At 39.7% G+C, this 27436-nt stretch overlaps 1 protein-coding gene across 1 annotated transcript in view; it reads left to right on the top strand.

Annotated features, from left to right (window-relative positions):
- Positions 1–27436, top strand: part of brinp3a.1 (bone morphogenetic protein/retinoic acid inducible neural-specific 3a, tandem duplicate 1) — a 62923-nt gene that overhangs the window by 17280 nt on the left and 18207 nt on the right. Inside the window, exons 3-4 of the mRNA XM_042481951.1 lie at positions 4853–5043; positions 9385–9569. Coding sequence (XP_042337885.1) covers positions 4853–5043; positions 9385–9569 — 376 coding nt within the window. The remainder of the gene's footprint in view (positions 1–4852; positions 5044–9384; positions 9570–27436) is intronic.

Here is a 27436-nt window from a genome sequence, read left to right as displayed (position 1 = left end):
TTTATTTTAAAAACCTTTGAACTCACAAACTTCTCTTTTGACAACACATTATCATCCCAACTCGTCAAATAATGTTGCTTGGTCACTAGACTTTTACGTTTACATATGACACGCTACATATCCTACTGCATCTGTTGTTGAGATTCTGGGATGCCATGTCAGTTTATTGTGAAATACATTATCAAAATACACTTTTATTTCCACAGGAAATGTACAGTTTCTGCAAACATTCTTTTTCAAAATAAACTAACAACATTGGTAAAAAACATTTGTTTCCTTGTGAAACACAAGCATGTGGTTAGACTGAGGCAACAAAAGTTTGTCATTGCTTTTGTCACTGTCCGTGCGGAGGTATTTGATGAGTTAAGAAATGAGAACGGGCTGTCTTTAATGTCAAAAGCCATTTTAAGTTTCAGACTGCTGCTGTTAATTTTGTGTGTTTCCTGTTGTTATCAAACATTAGAGATAACATTAGCAGTAGCAGACACTCACTTTTCCTGCTCAGTCACATTTGTACCAAACTGACATAGTCTGCATTGTCATGCTCAGTAGCGTGTTTTGACTGCATCAGCAGGTTATACGCTGGGTTGATTCCCTGATTTGTTATGTTAGGCACCGAGTGGCGCCCTCAAGCTGCCTGTACGCCATGATAAATCTGAGACACCTGGGCTGTGATGGACAGATAGCAGGGTACGACTCCATCCCAGCCTCTATAGCTCCTGCAGTACCTCACCTCTTGGCGCACAGCGCTCTGGCTCGCTTCGAGGGGGGCTGACAGGAAGATGTGCATTGAGCCCCCCTGCTGCACAGAGCTGCAGGTGAAATGAACCCACTGCCTGTATGTGTGTGTGTGTGTGTGTGTGTGTGTGCCTGTGATAGGCTATTTCAGTCACTCAGCATCTCACTGAGAGGAGTTAAGGTGAAATAAACCTGCAGTCTTCCATGAAACGCAAGATCATTTTGTGTGTGTATGTGCGTGGCATGCAGAAGTTGGGGTGGAATTGAAGTCTTCGAAAACAGACCTGTGTATGTGTGTCTGTGTCTGTGTCTGTGTGTGTGTGTGTGTGTGTGTGTTGTGTGTGCTGTATCCTCCAGCTCAGCTGTGGCACCATTCATAAATGTCCATCAGCGAGCAGCAAAGCGAGGCATTGTGTCGATCACAGTTAAGTTCTCCCTCTTTCTCTCTCCGCTGCTCCCTTCTTCAGCCAGCCCCAGCGGACGGAGGGAAGCACTAATGGCCGCTCGTTATAGAGAAACACAGACATGAAACGGGCCTTAATGAGCTGTTTTCTGTTTTGTGTTTTTCTCAGGGGGTCATTGTTATTGGTGGGAAATTGATTGGCAGCTGGTCTGCACCCATAGGGGCTCTGCGATATTCTGGGCGATTGCAAAGTTTTTGCAGCAAGGGCAGCTTTGTTTAGATGTTTGCAGCTGCGGGGTGTGTGAGTGCATGTGTCTCGGCAACTATCTTTGCATGAGGGAGTTGGTGTTTGTCTGTAGGGTGTTGGGGTTTTTATGTATGTGAGAGGGAAAGAGAGAAAGACATCCAGAAACAAAGATCCCATTTGCTCTGTTGCATTGTAGGAAGAGAATCAGTGTTCGGAGAAAACTTGTTTACATTTTTCTAGATTTGAGGAATCTTATTTCTGGGAAATCATGTAAACTGGCATTTAATGCATGAAGTGGTTGTCAGTATCATGCAAGAAAACAGTGCAGAAGCTAAGGCATCACTTTGTTTCTTGCATATAGATTGTCTTTTTGCCTGTTGCAGGAGAAAATTGTTTGCATGATGCTACGAGGGGTGGGTGATATAAAGTAACCTTGACTAATTAATCAACCCACAGAGAATCATCACCCACCTGCAACTCTGGTGTGACTTTTATCTTCTTTTAGTTTTGTTTTTCTTTATTTTGCAGCACATTTACTGTACAGTTCAGTCTCAGTGCCCTCATCAATCCTGTTTCCACCAGCAGCAGAGAGCTATTTTCAGCAAAAAAGCTCTAATAAATCCACTGTACACAACCTGTCCATCACCACATAGCAACAAGCTGGTGAAAAAAACATCTAGCAGCTAAAATATCAGATTTTTTTTTTTCTCAGGAGTTGGTGGAGGCCAACCCAGAGCTAAAAGGCGAGTAGATATGCAAGAACTACTCCTACAGTGCGTGAAACAGGATTTAGTAACACATTAGCCAGTTTCTACAGGATGTTGTGATGTTACAATCGCAACAATTAACATAAATTCAGGCAATCCCCATAAGTTCTGCATGACCTCAGACTTTTGCTAAATCATCACAGATTTACAACAAATGTGACTATTTAAAATGGGTAAAATGCCATTTCATTGTAGAGCTCCACAAAATGTATTTATTCACTCAGCTTATGTTGATGTTAACCGCAGTGGCAAAAAATGACGAGTAGTGATGGCAGAAAGGGAAGGAGAAGAGCAGCTCACAAAGACGGCCCCTGAGCACTGCATCAAACAGCAGTAACTGTTCTATCCTAGTGATGCTGCGCGTCACTGCCGTGACGTCGGTTTCAACGCAATACACACATATGCAGAGTTCCAATTACACAGTGGCTTTCGGGAAGCCCCATTTTCTGCTGTGCACCACTACTAAAACATGTCACAGTGTACAACTGCACGCGGTCAATTACAGGGTTACTGCGAAAAAGATTTTATTAATAGCACTGTAAGCAGTTAACACCACCAGTAACTTTTCCTCTTTGTCCCTTCTGTTGTATGATGAAGAGTTCAGGTGACTAGGTAAATTTAGGAATTTGACCGCAGTACCGCTTCACACACAGATGGCTGCAGCAGGGATAGACACAGAAGTTAAATAGTGGAGACAGATGTTCGGCAATGGAATGTAATGAGCGAATAAATACACAACATTGACATATTACTTCTATTTTTTATTATTTCTGGAACCTTTATGTGCAGAAAATATATCATCTATAACACGAAAGTGAACAGTTTTTTAGAGCACCCCCTGAACGTCTCAAGGGAGGCTGTCAGGGGAGCCGAGCTCCTCTTCGCTCCCTCGTAATTCGAACTATGCATACACACAGACTCGCACTCGCTGGATACACTTGTCAGCCAGCAAGCTGAGAAACGTTTGCACCTCCTTGAGCAATCATGGCGTGATCTTTCTGGTTACCATTTTGGGAAAGAAAAAAAAAGATTATACAAAAACTTCCTAATGAACAACCAAAAACGGCAAGTACAGTAGAGTAGAGCAGAGCCAGCACCATGTAGTGGAAACAGGCCATATGTTAGCCTAACATCCTTTTTGTCTTATTAGCGTCCAAAAGTAACGCAGTTTCGATGGGATATCATTTGTAGAGAAAAAAAAAAAGAAATTGGTTTACAGCTGACAAATTTTCTTTGTCTCACTTTATAGGCCATTGTCATGTTGGTCAATGAGCTGTCAAAATAAAAACTTAGATTGGAGGTGGCAGCCAGTCTGTCTTGTTACAGTGTCTTCCACGCTGCAACTGCATCTTTGCATAATCAAATCGAGATAGTAAAAAATGGTTGAATGGTTGAGTGTGCAATACATTCATTGTTGATTCTCTCCAAAATAACTGCAATCAAGTCAAGAGTATGCTGTATTGCAACCACTCTTTGACACAACATCTACAAAGCAAAAACACATTCAAACATGTATTGTATCGTATGTCCCTTTCTCAGTAGAGAAATCCACCACCTACCCAACAGTGACTGAAAGGTCCTCAATTTCTCCCCTGCTATGTAGGGCTAGAGCCATGTTTATTACCAGCTGCATTTGAATCGTGCTAATCTATGCATCAAGCAGCAGCACTCAGTCTGCAATTGGTAGATAAAGGCAGCTGGCATGCTCCGAGGCCAGGCGGAATATCAAACGACTTCAGATGAAGCCTGTTTCCCTCCAAAAGAGGCCCAAAAGCAGCAAGACTCCTTCCATGATTATAGCCCGTCCAACCACAGTGCTTCCAATCGTGATTCGAGATGAGTAAAGATTGCGCTATTATTCAAAATCGATGGAGAAACACAATGTTTTTCACTATGCTCCAAAGCATTTTGCAAGGCTGGAGGTAGAAATTGCATGAAACCATTCAGTCCCCATATTTAGCATTCATAGGCAGTATACAAACCACCATGACGTAATGTTTTAACACACTATAATGTAGTTGTAAGAGGCTTTGAGGACATTATGTACAGTACAGTTGTAACTTCTTATATGAAGACATATATTATATAAGTATCTGTCTATTTCTGTTTATAGAAGGCCTCCACTTATGTGCACCCACAGGATTTATGTATCTGCTTACAACTACATTATAATGTGTTATTTACTCAATGTTTAGGGTATAGTGTTGTGACCAATAAATGGTCTCCTGCTATTTGTACCTCCATCTTGGAGAATTGCTTCATATTGCAGTGAAAAACATTGTGTTTCTCCCCGAATATTTAAAAAATAGCATAATCTTTTCTGCCACTTTTTAAGCTGCTGTGGTTTGACAGTTACCCATTCATGTTCTACCGAGTGCCACACAAGATTCACGTAGAGGGTCATGCAGACATTATATTTTACACCTGGCAAGGAACAGATCTGAATATGAGCCTCCGCACATAGGACACAGGCTGTGTTCTGTTCGCTTCAGAATCACAACAATTTTCACCCGTTTTACACCTATTCAAGAAGCAGAAAACAACGATTTGGATTGTCCTGGTGCATTTACTCTTTGTATTGTATTTGTATTGTTTGCATAATGACCGGCTTCTGTTGGACCTACGTCCTTTCTGGCACCTGCATTCATGTGTTGTGTCCTCTGCTCACTCTTAGGATGTGTTTCTTTGACATTGCAGGGAGTTTGGTCGCTGGAAGGTGAACAGCTTGGCCCTGGAGAGACAAGAGAACAATGGCTTTTCCTTGCCGCTGGACCCCGAGTTCCTCCAAACCATTAGGCAGCTGGGCAGGAGGCCCAGTCTCAGCGCCATCACGGACAACATCATCAGGAAATACGGAACCCATTTCCTACTTTCCGCTACACTGGGAGGTAAATAAAGGAGACGAGCTGTGGTTCTGTTTACTTTCATTGACCTATCTCTGCACGGGGGAGAAAGGAAGTGTTAAAAGGTGAGGTTTGGGGTGCGGTCCAGGACAAACCTGTCATCCCTTTCCACAACAGTAAACCTGCCAAAAAGAACTGAGAAATATTGAAAAAATCAATCAAAATAATTTTGATCAAATACCTCAATATTGCCATGATATTATAGAACTGACTGCTGGAGCAGTCACAATATATTTACACATTTTTGATAAAAATCATCAGCAATGAAGTTCTAGTGACTAACGCTGGGTTCATACTAGATGCAGAAATACTGTAAAATGGGACAATGGAGTTGAATCTGTGGAGTTCTGCCCACTCCCTTTCAGTACCCATGTTAACATGTTGGGCTGCTCAAATTGGATGCGCTGCAGTGCCAATTTCCGCCGCTGGCATGTAATCAATTATGATATTTTTATTACCTTTGCAATTTTTGTCTGTGAGAAAACCCAGCAATTGCGAGATGACTACATTTCTTCTGAGTGATGTTATGAGACTGCTCTCATGACACAACACCTACAATATTATGCTACTGACAATATCAACAGCAATGAGACAATATTTAGTCTCATATGATATCGAAATAATATCAATATATTGCTCAGCCCTAATTTCAAGAACTTTTTTGGGACTTGAGGAACTTTGCCAGTGTTTCAACTTGAGGAACGAGAGAACAAATTTACCAGTGAGTAATACAAATTTAACCATACTTTGTTTGTTTGTTGCTTCAAAAAGGCAATAGAAAATTGCTGCTTTTGGCATCTCTAAGCATCTGGTTTACAGCATCCATCCAAACATCACAGTCATGCAGCAGTAAATCATAAAGAACTATGTCATAAATCTGCATCAGAAAAAAAGCTGGTGTTTTCCATAATCAGTGTATTTAACCCATGCCTCCTACAGATGTGTTGGAAACCTCAAATAGGATATGGCTAAAGAGATTTTAATTTCCGGTTATGAATGTAGTTCCTGCTTGAAAAAGTACAAATATGTGCACTAACACTGTGTCCTACATTAGTACCTTGTCATTGACGTTTCTCCCTTCACCTGGACCTTCACCTCTCAAATGAAAATGATTTTCATAAAAATAGTAATCTTTAACAACATATTTGAAGTTCTCAAGCTTCTTGAATACTCAAACAACCAAATATTTGACTAAATAATGTCCCAGCTGTGACTGTGGGATTGTTTGTGGTTGTTTAAGCTCATATTCTCTGATTCAAGATGTAAAATCTGTGTTTTGAGATGTTTGACAAAAATGTCTGTGGATCCTCTGTTTCCATAACAATAGATGTAAGTTAGCCAGAGTGCTGTAATGCGCAGCAAAGCTCCCGTGGCTATCTGTTGCAAAATCTCCTCCAGCTCCTCTGCTGGCTCTTTTCATCTCCTGTCTCCAGTGTATAAACTCACAAAGTCATGATGAATACCAATAACAGTATTTAAAATAGATTGGAAAGAATCCCGTACACTATGTTCTGCAAACAACAGCAGCTAAAGCATGGCCCCATATAACTCACTGTATTACTGTAAGCCAGTGTGATACAATATATGGCTATTTGGTAGAGAGACTGCTGCTGTGGAGAACTCATCGACAATGTTTCATCCTGACTCGTCAAATATCACCCCTTGGTCAGTGGCCATTCATGTCTACATATTACGGTATCCTCCTTTGTCTGTTAATGATGTCCTAGGACAGTGTGTCAAATTATGCCTGTTTCATGCATTGTGTCTTTTCAAAATACACTTCAGTTTTCACAGGAAATATGTAGTTTCTGATTGTTAGATTTCATAATGAACTTGGAACATCTGTAAAATACCTCACATTTACATACACTCACCGGCCACTTTATTAGGTACACCTTGCTAGTACCGGGTTGGACCCCCTTTTGCCTTCAGAACTGCCTTAATCCTTCATGGCATAGATTCAACAAGGTACTGGAAACAGTCCTCAGAGAGTTTGGTCCATATTGACATGATAGCATCACGCAGTTGCTGCAGATTGGTCGGCTGCACACCACATCCCAAAGGTGCTCTATTGGATTGAGATCTGGTGACTGTGGAATCCATTTGAGTACAGTGAACTCATTGTCATGTTCAAGAAACCAGTCTGAGATGATTCGAGCTTTATGACATGGCGCGTTATCCTGCTGGAAGTAGCCATCAGAAGATGGGTACACTGTGGTCATAAAGGGATGGACATGGTCAGCAACAATACTCAGGTAGACTGTGGCGTTGCAACGATACTCAATTGGTACTAAGGGGCCCAAAGTGTGCCAAGAAAATATCCCCCACACCATTACACCACCACCACCAGCCTGAACCGTTGATACAAGGCAGGATGGATCCATGCTTTCATGTTGTTGACGCCAAATTCTGACCCTACCATCCGATGTCGCAGCAGAAATCGAGACTCATCAGACCAGGCAACGTTTTTCCAATCTTCTACTGTCCAATTTTGGTTAGCCTGTGCGAATTGTAACCTCAGTTTCCTGTTCTTAGCTGACAGGAGTGGCACCCGGTGTGGTCTTCTGCTGCTGCTGTAGCCCATCTGCCTCAAGGTTCGACGTGTTGTGCGTTCAGAGATGCTCTTCTGCATACCTCAGTTGTAACGAGTGGTTATTTGAGTTACTGTTGCCTTTCTATCAGCTCGAACCAGTCTGGCCATTCTCCTCTGACCTCTGGCATCAACAAGGCATTTTTGCCCACAGAACTGCCGCTCACTGGATATTTTCTCTTTTTCGGACCATTCTCTGTAAACCCTAGAGATGGTTGTGCGTGAAAATCAGAATCAGAATCAGAATCAGAATGCTCTTTATTGTCATTATACAGTGTATAACGAGATTGGAGAGCTTCTCCATTCCTTCAGTGCAAAGTACAAAAGCTTTTTACAGAAAATCCCAGTAGATCAGCAGTTTCTGAAATACTCAGACCAGCCCGTCTGGCACCAACAACCATGCCACGTTCAAAGTCACTTAAATCACCTTTCTTCCCCATTCTGATGCTCGGTTTGAACTGCATCAGATCGTCCTGACCATGTCTACATGCCTAAATGCATTGAGTTGCTGCCATGTGATTGGCTGATTAGAAATTTGCGTTCACGAGCAGTTGGACAGGTGTGCCTAATAAAGTGGCCGGTGAGTGTATATTTCCTTGGTAATATATATATATATATATATATATATATATATATATATATGTACATATATATATATCACGGTTTGAACTTTTTTACACAAAACAGGCTCCCAGGAGAAACTCTGGGGTTTGCTGGACCCATCCACCTCCCCTCTCCACCACCCTATAGGGACTTTCCAGCTCTTAATATTACGTTATTGCCTGACGGCAAAATCCTTGACCAAGCGGGTATTTAAGCAGTTGGGAAGGAGAATGGCTGCACTCATGGACTGTTGTGATGACTTGTTGAAAGAATGTCAATCAAAATGGCCACACCCTTAATTTTGCACAACTTTAAGCCTAAATAAAATGTGCATTAGTGAGTTGTATAACAAACCCCTGCCCTCCACAGTCACACCTACTGTCTCTATTTTTTCCCCAATATAACCTGTTTATCAAAGGATTTCTCTAACTTCAACATTTTTTTAACCAGATTAATAAATGTGTCATTATCTTCAAAGAAGACAAAATGAAGAAGTTGCTGCAATTGAATTAAATTAATTAGACAGTATTATTCCTATTACTTAATTTGTATTGAAAAAATCACATTTGTTAAAAAGATTTCAGGAGTGGATAATAGAGTTACATAACCTGGGTTTTTTTCTCCTTTTTTTTGTGATAGAGACAAGCACTAACCTCTCTCTACCCCCAGTGGTAATGTACAGTATATTAGTTCTAATGCCTCTCCAAATTAAAACCACATTCCACATAAAACCTAATGCTGTTAGAAAGGATTTTTCCATCGATCTTCCATTCTTACCATCGTTCGTCAATATACTCTCCTCTGAAAGCTTTGGCTCTGTTAGAATGAAAGATTCGTTCCATAAAGCATCTCAATTTGTGCAGTATATAGCTGCAGACTTATCAAAGAATTGACACAGTGTAGACCACAGTATACAATTCCTAGCGCCAGATAAGTTTCTCATTAGCTCTCTACCTCAAGAAGTGTGTCTGCCAACTGTATGTTTGTATAATGAGCACTGGCAGGTGTTAATGGGTTAATATTTACCACTACACCACTGAGAACATTGTGTGTGTGTGTGTGTGTATGTTCGTGGGAGGATTAGTCATTAACGGAGTGTGTGTTCATGCCTGCGTGTGTATGTGTGTTTACAGGGGAAGAGTCATTAATGATCTTTGTGGACAAGCGGAAGTTGAGTCGGACGTCTGAAGTGAGCGAATCCAACGGCACAGCTGTGACCCTGGAAGCTCTGCACCAGCTGGCTGCCTCCTACTTCATTGACAGGGAGAGCACCCTGCACAAACTGCACCACATCCAGATCGCCTCCACTGCCATCAAGGTAAAAAAGCTTTCTGCTCTCAGTCAAACACAATAACTATAAAAAATACAGATACTCATTTGCCAGAATGTTATATTGGTACCTCTGCGGGATTTTTTTTTTCAAAACCATTACATGTGGACATTGTTCAGATTTATTTCACTGAATGGACATAATCATTGTATTTTTCAAAACATGGAAAGTGGTCTTGATTAGCTCACTCACAGAAAAAAATTCATGAAATCATGGCCAGTAAGGAAGATATGAATGGAAACTTTACAATCAGCAGATTCACCTCATTTTAATTAAATAAAAGCTATTATTGGTATAGACCCTTTCATCCATCATCTGTTTACATGCAAACATTACAATCACTGAGTTATTGAGTTAATTGTCTTTTTCAGTGGTTTTCAACCTTTTTTCATGTCACAAACCCCTAAATTGATTCACATTAGGTAACTGACCATCATTTAATTAGATTTTGCATCAGAGACGTCCGTCTGCAGTGTTAGAGATAGCACATTTAGTCCCCTAGACAACCTTCTTCTTTTTTAACTGAATATTATGGGATACTCATATTGTCTGACAGCATGAAACCCTAAGTTCCGCTGGGTGCTATAACATCAACAAAGTTGGTTTGCAGTTTTTAAGCTTTGTAAATTGTTCTAAGAGAAGCTAATGACATGCCTTGGACAAGGAACAAAGATTTCTGATTTTTTTTTTTTTTGCTTTTGCACAGTACAGTAGGTGGCATCTTTTGTAGTTAGTTAACACAAAAACAAAACTTATTCGTGTTGTTAATGTAGAGTTAATGATTGCGCTTTACTCCCCTCTGGGTATAAGTATTGGAGCAATTTAGGAAAATCGCACTAAAGTGTTAAGTACTTGCCAAGTAGTTACCACTTACTACCAATTACCATATGCAGTTGGCGACCCATCAATAGGCCCTTGGTGGGCTACTCTGGCCTGCTTCATATGCAGAATACCATCATGCTGCAGAATATTAAAGCATAATTTAACAATGTATAGCAAACAGAACCCTCTATACGGAATGATGAACCTGAGCTACTTCTCCTACCATTTTTAATTAATGAAGCCTTCATAGTGAATGCACTTTAAGACCTCATTTAATGTTCCAGCCAAAAACCCAAGGGTGGCTGTTTCATAGGTTGCCTCAGGTTTCTTCAGGAGCAGAACTCCTCTAAATAAGTATTTCCACGGTGCGAAAAGGGATATTATCCAAAGATGCGGGAACCTTTTTTTTTTTTTAAATACTTAACAGATTTACTTAACAAAAATATGTCCCTGAGCAGTGGTTTCTAATATTTTTAACCAAGGAACTCCTTCCCACTGTTTATGCCAAACAAGGCTCACCAGCTGGTGGTGGAGGCTTCATTTTTATCACAGAGAGCTAATTGCTTAAAATGTATTCAGTATTTCTATATTCTATTTTATTATTTCAGTTCAAATGTTAAAGCACATGACATGCACTGATTTTATTTTTCATTCATCTCTCTCAGTTGCTTGAAGCACTCATTGTCTTTGTTGGCTACAGATGGTTTTGTCTGAAGATGTCTCTTGAGCTTTCTTGGTAGCATAGCTGAATTTGACAGTTTTTTTCCTGCCAGCAAGTCCTCATTAAACAACAAAATATGTTGCTTGTCTATGCCCTCTGGAAAAACACATTTTCTTTCTCCTCACTATCGACACAATGGAATGATGGTTAAAAATCACAGTTTAAAACAATTTTTATTTGACCATTTGTAAGGTTTGGCTCATTTAGGCAAAAAACGTATTGGTTAGGCGAGGGTTAGGGGATTGATTGGTTGAGGTTAGGGGACCTTCATTATCACCACATGGTAAATGTGTTGAACAAATGCCAATATAGCAACATTATGTAGCTTTTCGACCTTAAAATAGCATTTTCCAAGTCGATCTAATCGTACAATAACTTTCAACAGAAAGAATGGCATATATCCCACTCCAACAAAGCTCCCCGGTCACCTGCCTTCAGCACTATGTAACTTGGCCATCAGGCCCCAGTTTTCTGGTGAGAAGTGCATATGGCTTTATTGCACTACATCACACACCAGCCTTCAGCTAAAAAGAAGCCAATTAACTCATCTCCATACTCAGTTCTTTTCAATCTTCAAGTGAGCCTTTTAAGTTTAGAACCTTACAGACCTATCTCAACTAGCATGTCATACATGACCCCCTGCAATGTAGCCATTTAGCCATGGCCTGCAGTCATCATGGCAACAACAGGCTGTAGATGCTAGCAGAGACATATTCATGTAAAATCTATGAGGGGCTTTAACAGCGCAGTGTGTGTTTTGCAACAATGGTGTTGCACTCAGAGACTTTTGGTGGACAAAGTGCATGAATTGCAACACAATGTGGCTTTAAGTTTCATAGAAAACAGTGTTGACTTTAAATAGCAAGGGCATTGTAGTGCAGAGTGGAAATTGGACCTTTTACACAGAGCCCTGGTGTAGGGACGTCCCTCAAAAAGCCCAGAATTAAAAGCTTGGTTTGTTTGCAGATTTTTAGCCTAACTGAATTAAAACTAGCTGATTGATAATGTTGAAAGACTTAATGTTGTATAAAAAAGTGGGAACTCTCTGAAGTTCTTCTAAGTCCTTAAAGGTACAAAATCGTTTAGTCCACTGCTGCACTCGAATTCAACTCAAAATGCAGCTAGAGCTGAGTGACTGCTTATGCTGCTGGAGCACCAACCCGAACATCTTTATCCAAGAAAGGAAAATTTCAAAAACTATGTGAAAGAGATATGGATCAAGAGAAGAAGGGTGGGGGCCTCACAGAGCCTGCTTATGCATAGGGCCCAGGATTTGGTCCTATGCCTTTAGTTAGTAGGAGACAGGAAACAAATCGTGGTCTCTTGTGGTATTGTCTAATATTTTGTTTTTCCCTGCGAGCAAGTCCTCATTAAATTACAAAATATGTTGCTTGTCTATGCCCTTGTGAAAGACACATTTTCTGCTTCCTCACTGTCAACACATTGCAAATTTTAGGTACCAAAACTTCAGGATTATGGAATTTTCTTGATTTGGTTTTATATTACTTAATTAAGGTTAGGGGACTTTCATCATTGCTTCTTGGTAAAGGTGTTGAAAAATTGCCATGAAGTTTAAAAGAAAACAGTGTTGACTGTTGGTAGCAGGGATGTTGTATTGGGGACTTATTACAAAGGGTCCCTAAGTGGGAGTGGCCTTTGAAAAGCCTGGAATTAAAAACTTGGTTTGCTTTTTTTTTTTTAATTATTATTATTTGTTAATATTTAGTAAGATAACAGAAGGAGACTCCTTATGCGTAGGGCCCAGAATTTGACAATAAACGGATTATCAGTAGGAACATGAAATAAATAACGTTCACGTTGTTAAAGTCCAGTGTTTCATTGATCCATCCATCCACCAGACCTCCTCCACCTCCGCAGAGTACTTCGTCCTTTGTCCTGGACAGACAAGAGTCGTAACTCACATGACTGATAGAGGGATTTGTCACTTGAACATAAACACTTGTCGTTTTGGGGCATCTCTTCCCTACAGATGGCACATTCTGGTGTGATACAACTAGCTTTCCCTATCTGAGAAAACCAACAGCTTCAACTGGACAGTCTAATTTTAGTTGGTCAGCTTAGGCCTTTTTGCCTGAGACTATGTTGAGGACCAAGATGTATCAGCATTTCTTTGAGCTATATTTACAGTGACAAATCTTTCCATTGCATGCTCTTAAAGCTGCTATTTTTGACTGCTGTGCACCTGGAATAGTGCATTTAATAGCATTTTCAATATTTTACCATGGTTTTAATCTTTCCTTGAGGCAGCAGGCTTTTACGTCACACAATTAGGACATTTCTGTCCTGCAAGAACAGCTTTGATCTGGAAAAATGTTGCTAAATTACCAACCTCATGAGCCACGAATATAGCTGTTAAACTGATATTTAAGTCAATATTTCTTACAGTAAAAAAAACATATTATATAAGCAAATACACTGATCTACTTGACATTCAGTTGGTTGATTATAAAAACACATTTTTCATCACTAATCTTGCATTGTATGCATTTTATAGTGCTTTGAAGTGTCATTGGGGTAAACATGTACACATGCATGCTCAATGAGCAGTGCTGTTTATTTCCCTTCTCACTCTTTCATGTGTGCACAGGCTCATATATGGAACAGCATGCCATGCATATCAAGATATGCTCATGATGTAAATATCACCCTGCATCTTTTACTGCTTAATACCTTCCGGGTGTGTTCATTCATCACTCTGTCAGTTGTTATCAAGCAGAATGAATTAAATCAGCTGAGTTTGCCCTTCGCTCCTCAGACTGAATTCTCTTTGCTTTCTCTTCCCTCACGTGGCTTTAATGTGTTTACACTCGTTTGCGGTAAACAACAGATTAACGTCACAGAATGTAGGTAATATCATCAAGCTGCAAAAACACCCATCAGAGACACTGTCAGCTGCTTCAGTCTGTTTGCGCTGTATGCTGTGATTATGCCTGCCTCTGCTGTGGCAGTTTTGTGACAAGATCCACCACACCCAAACACATCTGACCTGACTAACAAATCCCCATTTATTGTTTTAATATGAATAATGATTGGACTTGTGTTTTTGTGTGTTTAATTTAGCTGATGTGTCTTTTGGAAAACTGATGTCAATGCTGACATATCTTTAAGTATTTATACATTTATTTACTGCATTCACAACATCTAGTACTGAGATGACATGACAGGCATGACAGATTATGGCTACAATGGCAATAAAATACCACTCAACATGGTACTTTTATCTTGACCTCGCAATGTATGACAAAATAATATCAAGTCAAAGGTCTACACACTGTAGCTTTTTTTCAGCTTTCAACTGCATTGCAAGCACGTTTTATACTGAGATTCAGCAATACTGACATAAAGAAGATCTGCTATTAAATTATCATTGAAACAAGCAAAACAGACGTTATGTGTACCACAGCAGCATCAGCATCTTGATTAACGGCTATCTTACTTTACACAGATGTTGATTCAACTCTGTTAGTACCTCTGCTGGTGGCGCAAAAGTGGAACAACATTGTCTTTGTGCATTTTGACACAGAACAGTGAGGTGGAAGGTTTCAGCTTTTGTTTTTTTCCAGATAATCAAAGTGGGGAGATTTGATTTGATTCCAAATCATTAATTAAATTTGAAAATAAAAGAAAAACTGATCGTACATGTTTTAGAACACCCCTCCATAATTTTCCCAAGTTATGTAGTGTGAGCAACACAGGACTGGTCTTTCCATCCTGTTGGTCAAAACCGCTGACACAAAGCACAAGCCATCCTTTTAGCATCTATATGAAAAGCACAGGTACCCCATATGTGGCAATATTAGATGCTCAAAGCTACTGTTGTAGCATAAAATGTGAGAAAGTCAGTGTATGGAGGAGGTTGGAGTGGATGGTTTGGTCGAACAAACACAGGACTTTGATTGAAAAGACCAATGTTTGTGTCTTCTGTTAAATAAAAAGTCAGTGCTGTTTTAACCGAACCCATGGTCTTTTACTAAACTTAATCAAGTAATTTTTGTCAGGAAACCTATGTTTAAGTTTACAGGAATGTATTTTGAAAAGACACTGTGGCATGTAACGAACAGAAACTGACGTGCAAAACTGATGCCACCTGCGTATCTCAAATGTCATAGTTTAAAGAGTAGGGCCTCTGACCAAGCTGTTGTATTTGGCAAGTTTGGAGTGAGAACATGTTGGCTTTTCATCAGTACATTGAGTATAATATTCTATGATGATCTGTGATGCATGCTTATAATTTTCTATTCATTTCCATGTCAACATTTTACCTCCATAGTGCATTAAGCAGTCATCAGAGAGTAGCGAGCAGAACTCCATTGGAAAAGCAGAAACTCAAGGTCCATTTCCGTCATCCTGACAGTGTAGTCGCAGCTAAAACACTAAATTACTTTGCTTCTTCTGCGCTGCAGCCCATTTTTCACTGACTTGTCCTTAGTGATGCCCCGCTATACAGTCCATCAGAGATAAAACTGTACATTCTCTAAAGTGAATTGGCAAGAGGACGTTGGGCTGATTTGGCAGCCGCCACTGAACCAAAGTGCTGCTAAAAACCCCTCTGATTGAGATGAATAGAGAAAGGGCCCTCTGGGGTACATTTGTTTGTGAGGCATTTTCAGGTGACTGATGTAAAATATTCACAATGTCAGCAGCCTCTAATTCAGAACATGGGATTTTACCTCATCCAGATGAAGATGAATGCCAAAACAAAGCCTCCTTTAAGAAGAGCACTGGTCCCCTGGTTTTGAGAGATAACATATTTTAAATGGTAGAAATGCCTGGCCTTAAGGGCTGTAGGACTGAGTGCAGCAGCACTGGAAAATAATCAAAGACGGGAAAAATGAGATACGAGTGTGGAGAAAAAAAGTCTCTGCTGTTACATAGTGTGATAAATCAGCCCCCTCAATTTCAGTAATTTCCTTCAAGAGGCTCCATCATTTGTCAAACATTTTGTGGTATGAGTTAAGGTGTCATATGCAACTGAACAGAAGAGATGATACAAGGACAGACAGGCCTTATTTAGCAGACCTTTTAGCACGGGATCGGGGTGCAACCGTCACACAGGAAATGCTGCATCAATCAGTGCGCTTACCTTTGATTTGCAGCCCAGGCTCCCTCTGTATCGAAAGATTCATTAAACTAAAGTTGGGAGGAGAATATCATTGACGGGGAGGAGAAGTGATAAGGAATGTTTGACCCAATTCGCCGTGCAAGCCTCGAGTGTTCAGTCAGTCATGCGGCGTCACGCTTCATTTGTTGGCGCGGATGAGAACACAAGTAAGAGTGGAGCTTCAGAAATCAGATAATGGCTGCTGAGGAATGGCTTCAGAGAACACGGCTCCCTGAGTTTGGGGCAGTTTTTATGGCAGGATAAACAAAAGAAAGCCAACTAAAAAAAAACAAAAAAACAAAGCACTCAGTTATCACAAGCAGGGATGAATAATTCATTACAGGATTTTTTTTATTTTTATTTTTTTTTTAGAATTTTCATCATTCAGAAAGGAACATAAATGCCCCTCTCTTTGTGTCTTCTTAACACGTTTTCAACCCCTAACCCCTAAATTATTCCCTTGATCACTTCTTTTTCATCAGTGACCACAATTCCTAATGACAAAATGAAGAGCAACTACCAATTTATGATTGAAAATTCAGGAGTATTGAAGAACTACAAAATAATTTTTGCCTTCAGAAAAAATAAAAAATGACTAGCCCATGCAAAACTTAAGACTACTGCAACAATTTAAAAGCAAACGCATGCTTAATTGTTTTTGCATTATAAATTACATACACAATTAATTTGATAAAATAATCTTTAAAATTCATCAAATTTTACCATGTAAACTTGAAATTGCATGTTTGCTCTAAATGTGGCATATGATAATTGGAGAGACCAAAATTTCAATCAGAATGATGCAACAAAGGTATAATACCAAAATAACAAAGACATCCACACTCCATTAGTAAAGCATTTAATTTTCCATGGTTTGCTGGCTGTTAGAGTAAAATAGTTCAAATTTATTTCCTTTTTTTTAAATTATATTTTCATTTCACATATATTCTTACATATAGTCTTACATTTTAGTATATTTAAACATAAAACTCAGTCATGAATTCTGCTCATTATATAAATTGGACTTGAGCCCAGACGATTCTCATTCCTAAGTCGTCAAATGTTGCAGCTTTGCAGTAAGATCCCAACGCCAACAGCCGCCTTTATGGTCCTCATGATACGCCACTGTAGATCGTCAGCTAAGAAAATGGCTGGTTGCTGTGTTATTGGACTGCCAGATGGCCAGACGGCACCTGCTGTGGCAACATGATATGCCACAGGAGGACATCAAGTTGAAATGCTACCACTTACGACACAATATAAGGAGCACAGGAGTGCCTCTAGGGTGGCTGGTAGGGGTGGTGGATGGATCCACAAACCCTGGACTTTTGTCTCCACACCTTATCATGTGCCACCTTCCCCTAAATTCTAACCATCTGTGTCTGCATGTGCATTTGTTGGCATTCTGGTTTTGGTTGCTATGTGCTTTTGTTGCCTAAGCTTAACCATGTGCAGCGTAATTCCACCATGTACTTGTGCTGACATCATGATAATGACATCATAATAGTGACATCATGATAGCGACATCCCAAAATGTAAATAGCAGATACAGAGAGATACCTACAGCGTAATATGTAGATGGGGAAGTCCACTACAGAGTGGCAATATATGATGACTTGTGATGAGAACATGTTAAGAACTCACAGGAGGAAGGACCATGCAGCTCCTGGGTCCCATTTAGTTGGTGGTCTGGTGAAGTTTTCTTATTCCAACCTTAACCCTTCAGCGTGATCTACGACGTGAAGGGTGAGTAAGCTTGCGATAGTTGCATGGTGCAAACAGATGGATGGTAGCTCGGGGCTTTAGTCTCCTTTAGTATCTGACTTTCCCATGTCAAGATTTTTTAAGAATTTCACTTTTTGTAGCGATTTCTTTTTAATCTGCAGCCTGTTCAAAGAAGTGAAGCCTGGAGAGCAAAAATAAATACACAGTAACATTTGCTCTCTTGGCCCCTTTTCAAGTGACTGGTACTTCCTCTAAAACAGCATAGCTTAGCTTCCCTTAGAGAGTCTCAGCGAACATAACACCACATACAGTATTAAATTCCACTTTCTTCTACCAATGGTTCCCCTCTGCTCCCCTGTGGCTTCCAGTGGCTTTTTTTTTCCCTCGCTCTCACACAATAATCTCATTCTGATGCTATTTTCCTCATCTTCCCCCTATTTCTTGCTTATAGTTTATAAGCTTATCCCTCGCTGGGTGACATTAGAGTGTAAGCCAGTGCAACAAAGTGGTCTTAAAACATGCATTGAAATCCTCAAAGACTGAATAAACAGCCAGAAACGTATCTCAGATGCAAATGTGGATTTGCACATCGACCGCGCCATGGTGATTAAGCCAAAGACAGTTCTTGAAGGTGCTGTGGAATGAGGCGATTTTTGAAATGAATGATGATTTTCATGAAACATTAATTCTATCTTGTATTTTCCCCCCCTCCTCCCAGCAACTAGAAAGTATAGCCATTTAATGGACATTGTTGCTCAATCTGACAACTCAAGCTCACTAAGTGACATTTAATGCTGTGTTTCTTTGTGGAATTATTCATATGAGTGATCTGCAGCAGTGATAAATCTTCATCAGTAGAAAGCTCTCACCTAACTGGTCTTACAATGATATTAAAGCCTTAAATTTTCTAAGTAATGGATGAGCCTAGGAGCCATGTGTATCAGTGGACCATGTTAATGGGGCTAAGCGCTGCGTTGCTCTGCCGTGTCCCCACACCAATAGCAGGCAGGCTGTCATCAATTCATATACAGTGCAAGACATAGCATAATCTGATTTAGATAAGGCTTGTATTTTAATTGCCAACTTGTAGCATAATTTCCTTTTATCATGTTGCTTTTATGCAATTTAGTTCCGGCTACATATGTGAAATCAGATATTTTATAGTGGTGACTTCCTGCTTAGTCAAAAACAACAGAGAAAATAACGTTTTGTGTTCATTTCGATTTGCATCTGTTTTTGATTAACCCCACGTGCAAACTGGCTTGTTTGCTCATAAAAACATGAGAAGAGGGCAATAACTAAATTTGGCAAGAAATTAAAAAAGGAGGCAAAGGGCAAGGACAGGCAAATTACTAAAAAGGAAAAACACATAAAATAATAATAATAATAATAATAATAATAATAATAATAATAATAATAATTGATAATAATAATAATAATAATAATAATAAATGTAGTTTTTAAGCTATACGTAGTTTTTTTTTTTTTTTTTTTCCTAGTCATTCGCCCCTAAATTTGAAATAAATTATATTTTTCTTACTCTACTAATTTATTGCAATTTGTGGAGCATCTGTTACCAAGTTGCTCATTGCCTTTTCCCATGTTTTCAAAAGATATCAAACCACAGGTTTTAAAGGGTTAATAGCTTGTGTAAGGTGTCTAAAAGCATCATGAGAAAACTGATGTCAGTCCAGGTTTCATAGGGTTAATTACATTTTTTTTTCATCCCCCTGCTTTCTTTACTTACTGTGCTATGTCCTTGTTTTTGCAACAACACTATTGTTTACCCAATAAAGCATATGTGAACCTGGTAGTGTTCTAGTGGGAACACTGGGGTCGACAATATCTCTCCCTCTGCTGTACAAACTGAGGAAGACTAGCAGCTGAGCAGTTTTCAATCCAGTTACGATGCCAATTCCTGGCTCTGGTTCTCACCTGCTCCAAAAGTTAAAACGACACGTCCTGAGCCACAGCACTTGTGCGCTGGGCCGCTGTGGTGTCTGAGAGTGGAACTATGTCAACTTTCCAAGCAGCAGTGTTTTACTGAACAATGTGTCTGGCAGCAGGCAGAGCTCCATTTGCAGAGGCACAGTGAAACATGAAGCTAAAAAAGATGCCTTCAGGGCTCACTTGGGAATGTGTGCTTGCTACTTGGGTATACAGACTGGTGATAAATTAAAGGGAAAACCTTTGTAAATGAGTGGAGGGACATAACAAATGCAGATGCTTCCATATAAGGCATGAGAGATCAGCACATGGGTTTGTGTGCTATTGCGTCCACAGTCACCTCATCTCATTTCAAATAAGCAATATAGGGAGATGTTATGCATGTGTGATTTTATTTATTTTAATTAATTCTACCTTTATTCAATCATAAAATTCAGTATAGAACCAATTCTCATTGATGGCCGAGCCGAGAGGTAACAACAGGAGGCAAGTCAGTGCACAGCATTAAAACATAGATACAGCTGGTGCAAAATTATACAAAATCAAAACATCTCATTATATTCCATATATACAACAACAGCATGTACAGTGAGCCAAAAAAGCTAATTCAGAAACAGGTGCAGTGATCAGAAACTATTTTGAGTTATTGAAGGAGGGTAATGGCATTAAGGTGTTTTAGCTGCTTTTGCAACTTGTCCCAGTCACTAGGAACAGTAAACTGGAATGAGGTGCAGACTGTAGGAATAAACATGATTATGAATTTGCTAAAGCAAAATTGTGGTTATAGTTACTGTATGAAGTCCAGTTCAGGCCAAAGATTCATGGCTAAACGCAACAGTTTTATAAAGTTGCAGAGAAAAGTTGCGGTTGTGGTAACTGATCTGTCTGAGTTCAACTCAAGTCGGCTTGTCCCTTGTCAAGTTGCCAAGTTTTAGAACATGAGGCTTGTCAACTGTTTCAACAGCCAATTGGCTTGTGGTGAAGTCAGCTGGTCAAGTTCTGTCTGCAATCTGTGTGTTTGCTTGCTGTGGGATTATTTGACAACAGATCTTCTTCCTAGCAAACCCTGAGTCTGTCTCATATGCATACCCGTGGCTACTGACACGTATGTTGGTCTATGTCCTCATGGTAAATCATTGTTGAATGTTGTTGCTGCTGCTGATGGCTGTATGCGCATATCACACACACACATAATCAAAAATAACAAAGAACTTTTAAATTCAATTTTTAAATTCAAATTCTAGTGTATTTTCTTTTCAGAGTGTTTCAGAGAGATGCATCGCATGTGGTTGCAAGTTCCGACTCATCTCATTAAGAATCTCTGGTCTGAACAAAACAGGATGGCATTCATCCATTAAGTAGAGTTCCAGAGACTTTGTGAATCCAAACCAAGGAGCACTGAAGCTGTTATAAGAGTTAATGGTGATCAAACACCTTACTTCTGCGTCATTTCCTTTTGGCTCACGTTCCTTGGAACTATTCTTTTTTGGTTTTATGTTGGCAAAAGCTGTGGAAAGAATTTAGTAAGTGGTACTTCTGGGTACCACCTTGGTCAAGGTTCCTATTGAGGTGAGCCAGTAATAAAATCTGGAGTTCAAACACTGGAAGACCACTGATTGGTAAAAGAGAATCATTGGGACCGTCACTGGCAAGATGCAGATACCATGCAGTAGAAATGAAGCATACAGTACTTTATGATTCATCTGTAATTTGTTGCCCATCAATAGTTGACTTATTGGCTGTTATCTCTCCCTTTTCCTTACTGTAGGGCAATATATTTTAGGCCTATATGCAGATTGTAAAGCTTACAGCACTGATCTGATGGTAGCTGAGCTTTTCTCACTTGCAAGCTTAAAAGCTTACTGGTTGAAGGATTCAGTACACAATGATGATTGGCAGGAGGCAGCGCAGGAAGAAAATGACTTTTAAAAGGACCAAAATAACAGCTAAATGGAAAACTGAAATACGCATGAACTTAATTTAATGAAAATTGCTAATTTCTGTGGTAGAAACAAACTTGTGGTTCCAGTACTTTTGCAGAGGAGCCCACAATTTCTTTAAATTTTTAAACTATTTTTTTCAAATGAAATGCATGACAGTGGAATATAATACTCAATAACCACTACTCAGTGACCCATGATTTTGATTTGTCACATTTAGATACAAAATGCAATGCTGTTTCCATGGTGATATTAATTTTCAGCCAAATCAGTCAGCCCTACAGACATTATAAAAAGCTAAAGACTCTGGAGGTTGCACAAGGTCTATTTTCAGGCTGAATTAATTCTAAAGGAGCATTTAGGCATCGAGAAGACATCAAAAGGCAAGCCTAGAGGGCAAAGTGAAATTCATCAAGATAAAATAAACAAGTCACGTCCACAGCATGTGTAAGCATCACAAACTGCTTATTCTAGGAAAGCCTTTAAGTGCAATTAAATGTTCCATTAAATGCAGCTGTTAGTTATTCCAACACAGTCAGCACAATTATCTCGTACTCATTTATGGCACATTAATAATTCCCCCACCAACCGATCCATGTCATTTGCATATCGTGTTTTTGGAATCACTTGTATGTTTTCTCGCTTTTCGTGGAAAAAAAAAAGCCTCATGGGGTCTTGAAAGTAGTGAAATATACAAAAAGGATTTTTCTCTTTTGGGGTTGATTTCTAATAGAGGAGGCTGACTGTGCACACATGCTCTGCTCCGCTGGGTGCTTTTTGCAGATGGTCTCATTGCTATGCATAGAAAAGCCATCTTTAGATTTGCATTTGGTCAATTTTCCCCTTTAAGTTGGACATCTGTCTGTGTTAGAAATTAATCTGTGGATCCCTACGGAGGCTGCTCAGATTTTAATTAATTGTGTTAACGCGTCAATAATAAAAAAGACAGTGCTGTCTGCCCATCCTGCCTAAAATGATGATATCTCTGTATTAAAAAGACATTGTATGAGTGATTGTCAATTAAAATAGTAGCTCTGTGAAGTATTTCGTGTTGGGAGACTGAAAGACATACAGGGTGTATATATAGTACTTACAGGGCTCCCAGCTTTTATTCATCCTCATGTCTCTGCGTATTTAGTTTTCTCATTGACCTTGTAGTTGTCAGAAGTGGATGTCAAAAGAAAGACAACTTTTCTGCCCACAGCGGCAAAAGTCTTCCTTTTCCTCCTGGCTGGCTACCACAGTTGCTGTCATTAATCTAGCAAGGAGATGTTGCTACTTTTATTGGACCTTTGGGAAAATATTAAAAGAAGACACCGTCATGGTGTTTGGCAATAATTCGCAAGTGACAGCAAAGGAGATGGATTTCCCTTCAGGTTGGCAGTTTATCTTTGCTGCCCGTGGAGCCTGGATATATACGCGTGCTCCAGATCAGGCTTTTGTCAAGGATGATTGAGCTGAGATTGTGAACAATCTAGCCATGAGCTCCACAGCGGAGGAGAGATTCTACAGTCTTTTGAATGTGTGTGCGTCTGTGTTTTGTCAGCACAAATCTGGCGTCACGTCTCTGAGCCTCGGATATAGTTGCATCTTGTGAGACTTGCGGCAAAAGTTCTGAGATCTTTTTATGTCTGTCCCTGAAGGTATCCGGTTGTGACTTAACTTTTGTTTCTCGCTTCCAGGTTTTCCCAATTAATGATCATTGTATTCATACACTATGTCTCTGACCTTTATCTTGAGACAGCCTATTTTCAGTTTAAGTTAACGGTCTTTCCACACCTGGGGCAATTATCAGGGTCTGTACCTGACTGGTTTTCTGGATTTTTCTCTCTTGTAATTTTGCTTTGCTTTGAGCATGTTAGCCTCTGCTCTCATTGTGACTTTTTTAAATGCTGCCATAAATAGTAGCAAATAATGTGTCACAATCGTTAATGAGAAGTTCACATATTACACCTGGGTCTAATTATACCTACCTTTTTTCTCCACAACAGTCTCTTATTTCAAAGTTTCCATGGTCTTAATTGAAGTCACGTAATAGGTGCACTCGTGCTCAGCCTGTTCCCATTCCCAGATCGTCAAATAGTGACTCTTTTTAAAGCCTCTCGGCATGTGATAGCAGCCTGTTCTCACTCCCTATACTCATCAAATACTTCCACTTTTTGAGTGATGGTGGTGTGTGAGTGATGATGGTGAGTGATGTGTATGATATTCACTAGGCAGTGACAATTTTTGATACAGTGGGCAACAACCCATTTCGTCAAATACCTCTGTTTTGTCAGTGGATCTCAGTGTTAGACCCGTGAGCACAAAGGCATCCTTCGCAGTGGTATGATATGCACTGGATGGCGGCAGTTAATGGTGTCACTGGCAACAAACATAGAAAAAAGAGCAGAAGAGTCTATATAGGATAGCTGTATGGGTCAAACAACCACTGGACTTTCACCTAGGAGCACAATGTTAGTTCCCTTTGTGAAACCAAAAGTAATCCCTAAACCTATAAACTTTTGTTGCTTATACTTAAGCAAATAAACCTAAAAACAAAGTGTTTTACCTATGCTGTGAGCTATTAAAAGAAAAAGAAAAAATACGGTATGCATGTAATAAGTAGAAACTGTACATTTCCTAAAAAAATACATTTTGTAAAGTCACAATACATATAACAAGTAATTTGACATGCATTTGTGAATGTCCAAAACTGACACAGGAGGGTTCCTTATTTGTTAATATTTGACTTGAAGGTCCATTAACAAAGCCAGATGTTTTACTAATAGGGATAAGACTGGAACTGGGCAGGAACGATGGTGGTGGGCTGGTCAAACAAACAGACTTTAACCTATGAGACGCTGTTCATGTCCCGCGTGAAACCAAAGGTCAATGCTGTTTACATTACATAACTTACATGTGTACATGATGTACTTACATCATAACGTGACACATTTACACAAGTTATGTGATTATATTAACCCAAAATATGATCTTTTTCCAATAACCTAACCAAGCAGTTTTGTGGCCTACACCCTCACAAGATTAACCATGTGTTATGATGTGTTCCATCCAGGAGACAGCTGTACATCTTTGAAAAATCTCGAAGGGTTCCTTTGGGGTTGGTATCAAACACTAGGGGCTTGAAAAAAAATATTTTATGACCTAAGATGAAAACATGTTGGCTGCATTGTGAGGGGGCTAGCCTGCATGACAATAACCACACAAGTAGTGAATACAGTAAGAAATAAGCCCCTGAAATGTTTTACCCTTCAACTATGAAGCTGTGCTGAGAGCAGTCACCTGCATGATATCGACTGCAGAAACAAATTTTTAAGCACAACTCACACCATTTTTCCAATGTACAGCAAAAACAACCATGTCCCCACATGGCTCTTCAAATGAACATGATGTGAAAATGGTCTGTCTTTTTATCCAGAATGACCTGTAGTGACTGTGTTTTCAAAGACCATACAGACTTTGGCCTCATGGTCAACTCTCTCAATGTCCAAGGGGATTCAGTAAAATCTGTCTGCCACACATGCTTGCTCACACTTACTGTGTGTTAAAACCTTTTGTCTACAGTGAATCTTAATGCATCAGACTCTTGACAGCAGAGTGTGGCCTAATGGCTGTAGAAAATTGAAGCAGTCTCCGTAAAAATGCCTGGCTTTCTGGCACGCTGTCTTTACCGTATGCAGTCAACCCTTGATGTGAATTGCAACATTTTAATCTAGAATAAAAATGTAAATATAAAATTTGTTTTGGAGTCAAGCCAGCAGAGAGTGAGCTGTGAGCTTTAATAGATTGCCCAACTGGTAATGGAAATATACACATTCAGCTCGAGTGGAGCTGAGGATCAGTTATCTGCCTGAACAGCTTCAAAAGCTTCATTTGTCCCAGAGAATTAGTTCGTCCTGGCACACAGGAGGTACTTTTATTAAAAAAAAACAAAAAAACAGGAAGAGGACAAGTTGGTTTGGCTTGTTTCAGAAGTAAATACAAGCAGGCAACAGATGCTGTACAAGAAGTATTATTTGGTTGTCCACACTTTGTTAGCTTTGCTGTCATTTTTGTTGTCGCATTAGCATTTGACACTTGTGGTGCTTATATTTCACACACACACACAACAAAAACCCACCTTTCCTCTTGCTTTTCTTTAGACTGATGTCAAGAGTCATAGTGGCTTCTGTCAAAGGCCAGGTGAAAAGCTCAGGTTCTGTTTTGACAAATTTACCGAGCAAATTGCTATTTTACACAGCTCTCCGGCACAGATACAAGGACACAGTGATGTTTACTGTGACTGTTTATTCAGACAAACAGTGGCTTTTTGACAATCCAAGCGTGTCTTTCTGCAAATGAACACTCCAAACCCAAATATGTGCTGGAAAAAACTTGGACATACTGTACTGCAGTTGTCTGCATGTGTGTCAATTGATGTTTTTTTTTTCTTTCCTTCTCCCACTCCTACATAGTTGAACCCGCTTTGAGCTAATTAACCTGACTCAGAAAAGGTGTGTAAAACCAAGACCCCTCTCCTCCTCCAGTTGGTGCTTCTAATAGTCCCACTCGTGACCAAGCACCTGTGAACAGACCTTCCTTCCTGTGTTGTTTGTGTATTGAAGCTGTCTATTGTGACATAAATCCTGATTAATTAATTTTACACACATCTCTCTTGTGTAACAGATTGTCAGATATACAAAAACGCCATGCTGACGCATGAAGTGCAGATAAATACAGTGGTCATAACCCTTTATAGACTGGCTGGTGAGATAACCCTCTCTCAGCACCAAACCAAAAACTTCTGCCAACTTGTTTGGCACCTCACTTCATGTCACTGAACCATTTCCTAGATTTATACAAGAGTCCTTCAGGGAAAAGAGAAGCCCATGCTAACCAAATGTGGCTTCCCCTCCTCAAGCTGCAGTAATTTGATATCCTCCAACCCTGGCTTACTTTGGGTGTCATTTATCCTCACACGGAGATGTTACACCTCCCACACAGTCACATCCGTTTCCTCTGGGAGGACGCTGTTCTCTCCGTCACCACATTGTCAGCAGCCATTGTGCAAGTTGCACCATTACAAAGAGAATGGGAAAAAAAAGGTGACATGATTGAAGTAATCACACCTACTGACAATAATAATCCTTTGTAGTTCTGTTTTCAACTCCGCCACAGGCACACAGAAATTGCCAAAAATCACTTGTTACATGTTGTGAGCTCCCATCATACCCCTTTTAACAGAGCTTTGTGCTGTGTGCCTCTGATTTAGAAAATAAAGAGAAAATTTGTGTTAGAAATGATCTTGAAGGTTCCATAATGGTGATGTGGCAGCCACTGGTAACACTTTTAACTGATGCCAGCCACCATTTAGTTCAAATTTAATTGAGGAGGATAGAACCACAAAAAACCTCAAATGTAGAGGAACCGACTGATAGGGATGTTTGTTGTGGAAGGACATTCTAATTTTTGTATCATTCAGAAGTAAAGATGAATTAATTAGCTACTAAGAATGAATTTAGATGTAGTGACTAGGGTAATGATACACTGATCTGGATAAATGTAAAACTTCAAAGATCAGTCCATGTTATCAAAA

The sequence above is a fragment of the Plectropomus leopardus genome, chromosome 3, assembly GCF_008729295.1.
Source record: "Plectropomus leopardus isolate mb chromosome 3, YSFRI_Pleo_2.0, whole genome shotgun sequence".
Lineage (NCBI taxonomy): Eukaryota > Metazoa > Chordata > Actinopteri > Perciformes > Serranidae > Plectropomus > Plectropomus leopardus.
Note: the sequence above shows the minus strand (reverse complement) of the source record. Positions and strands in the feature narration are given on the sequence as shown.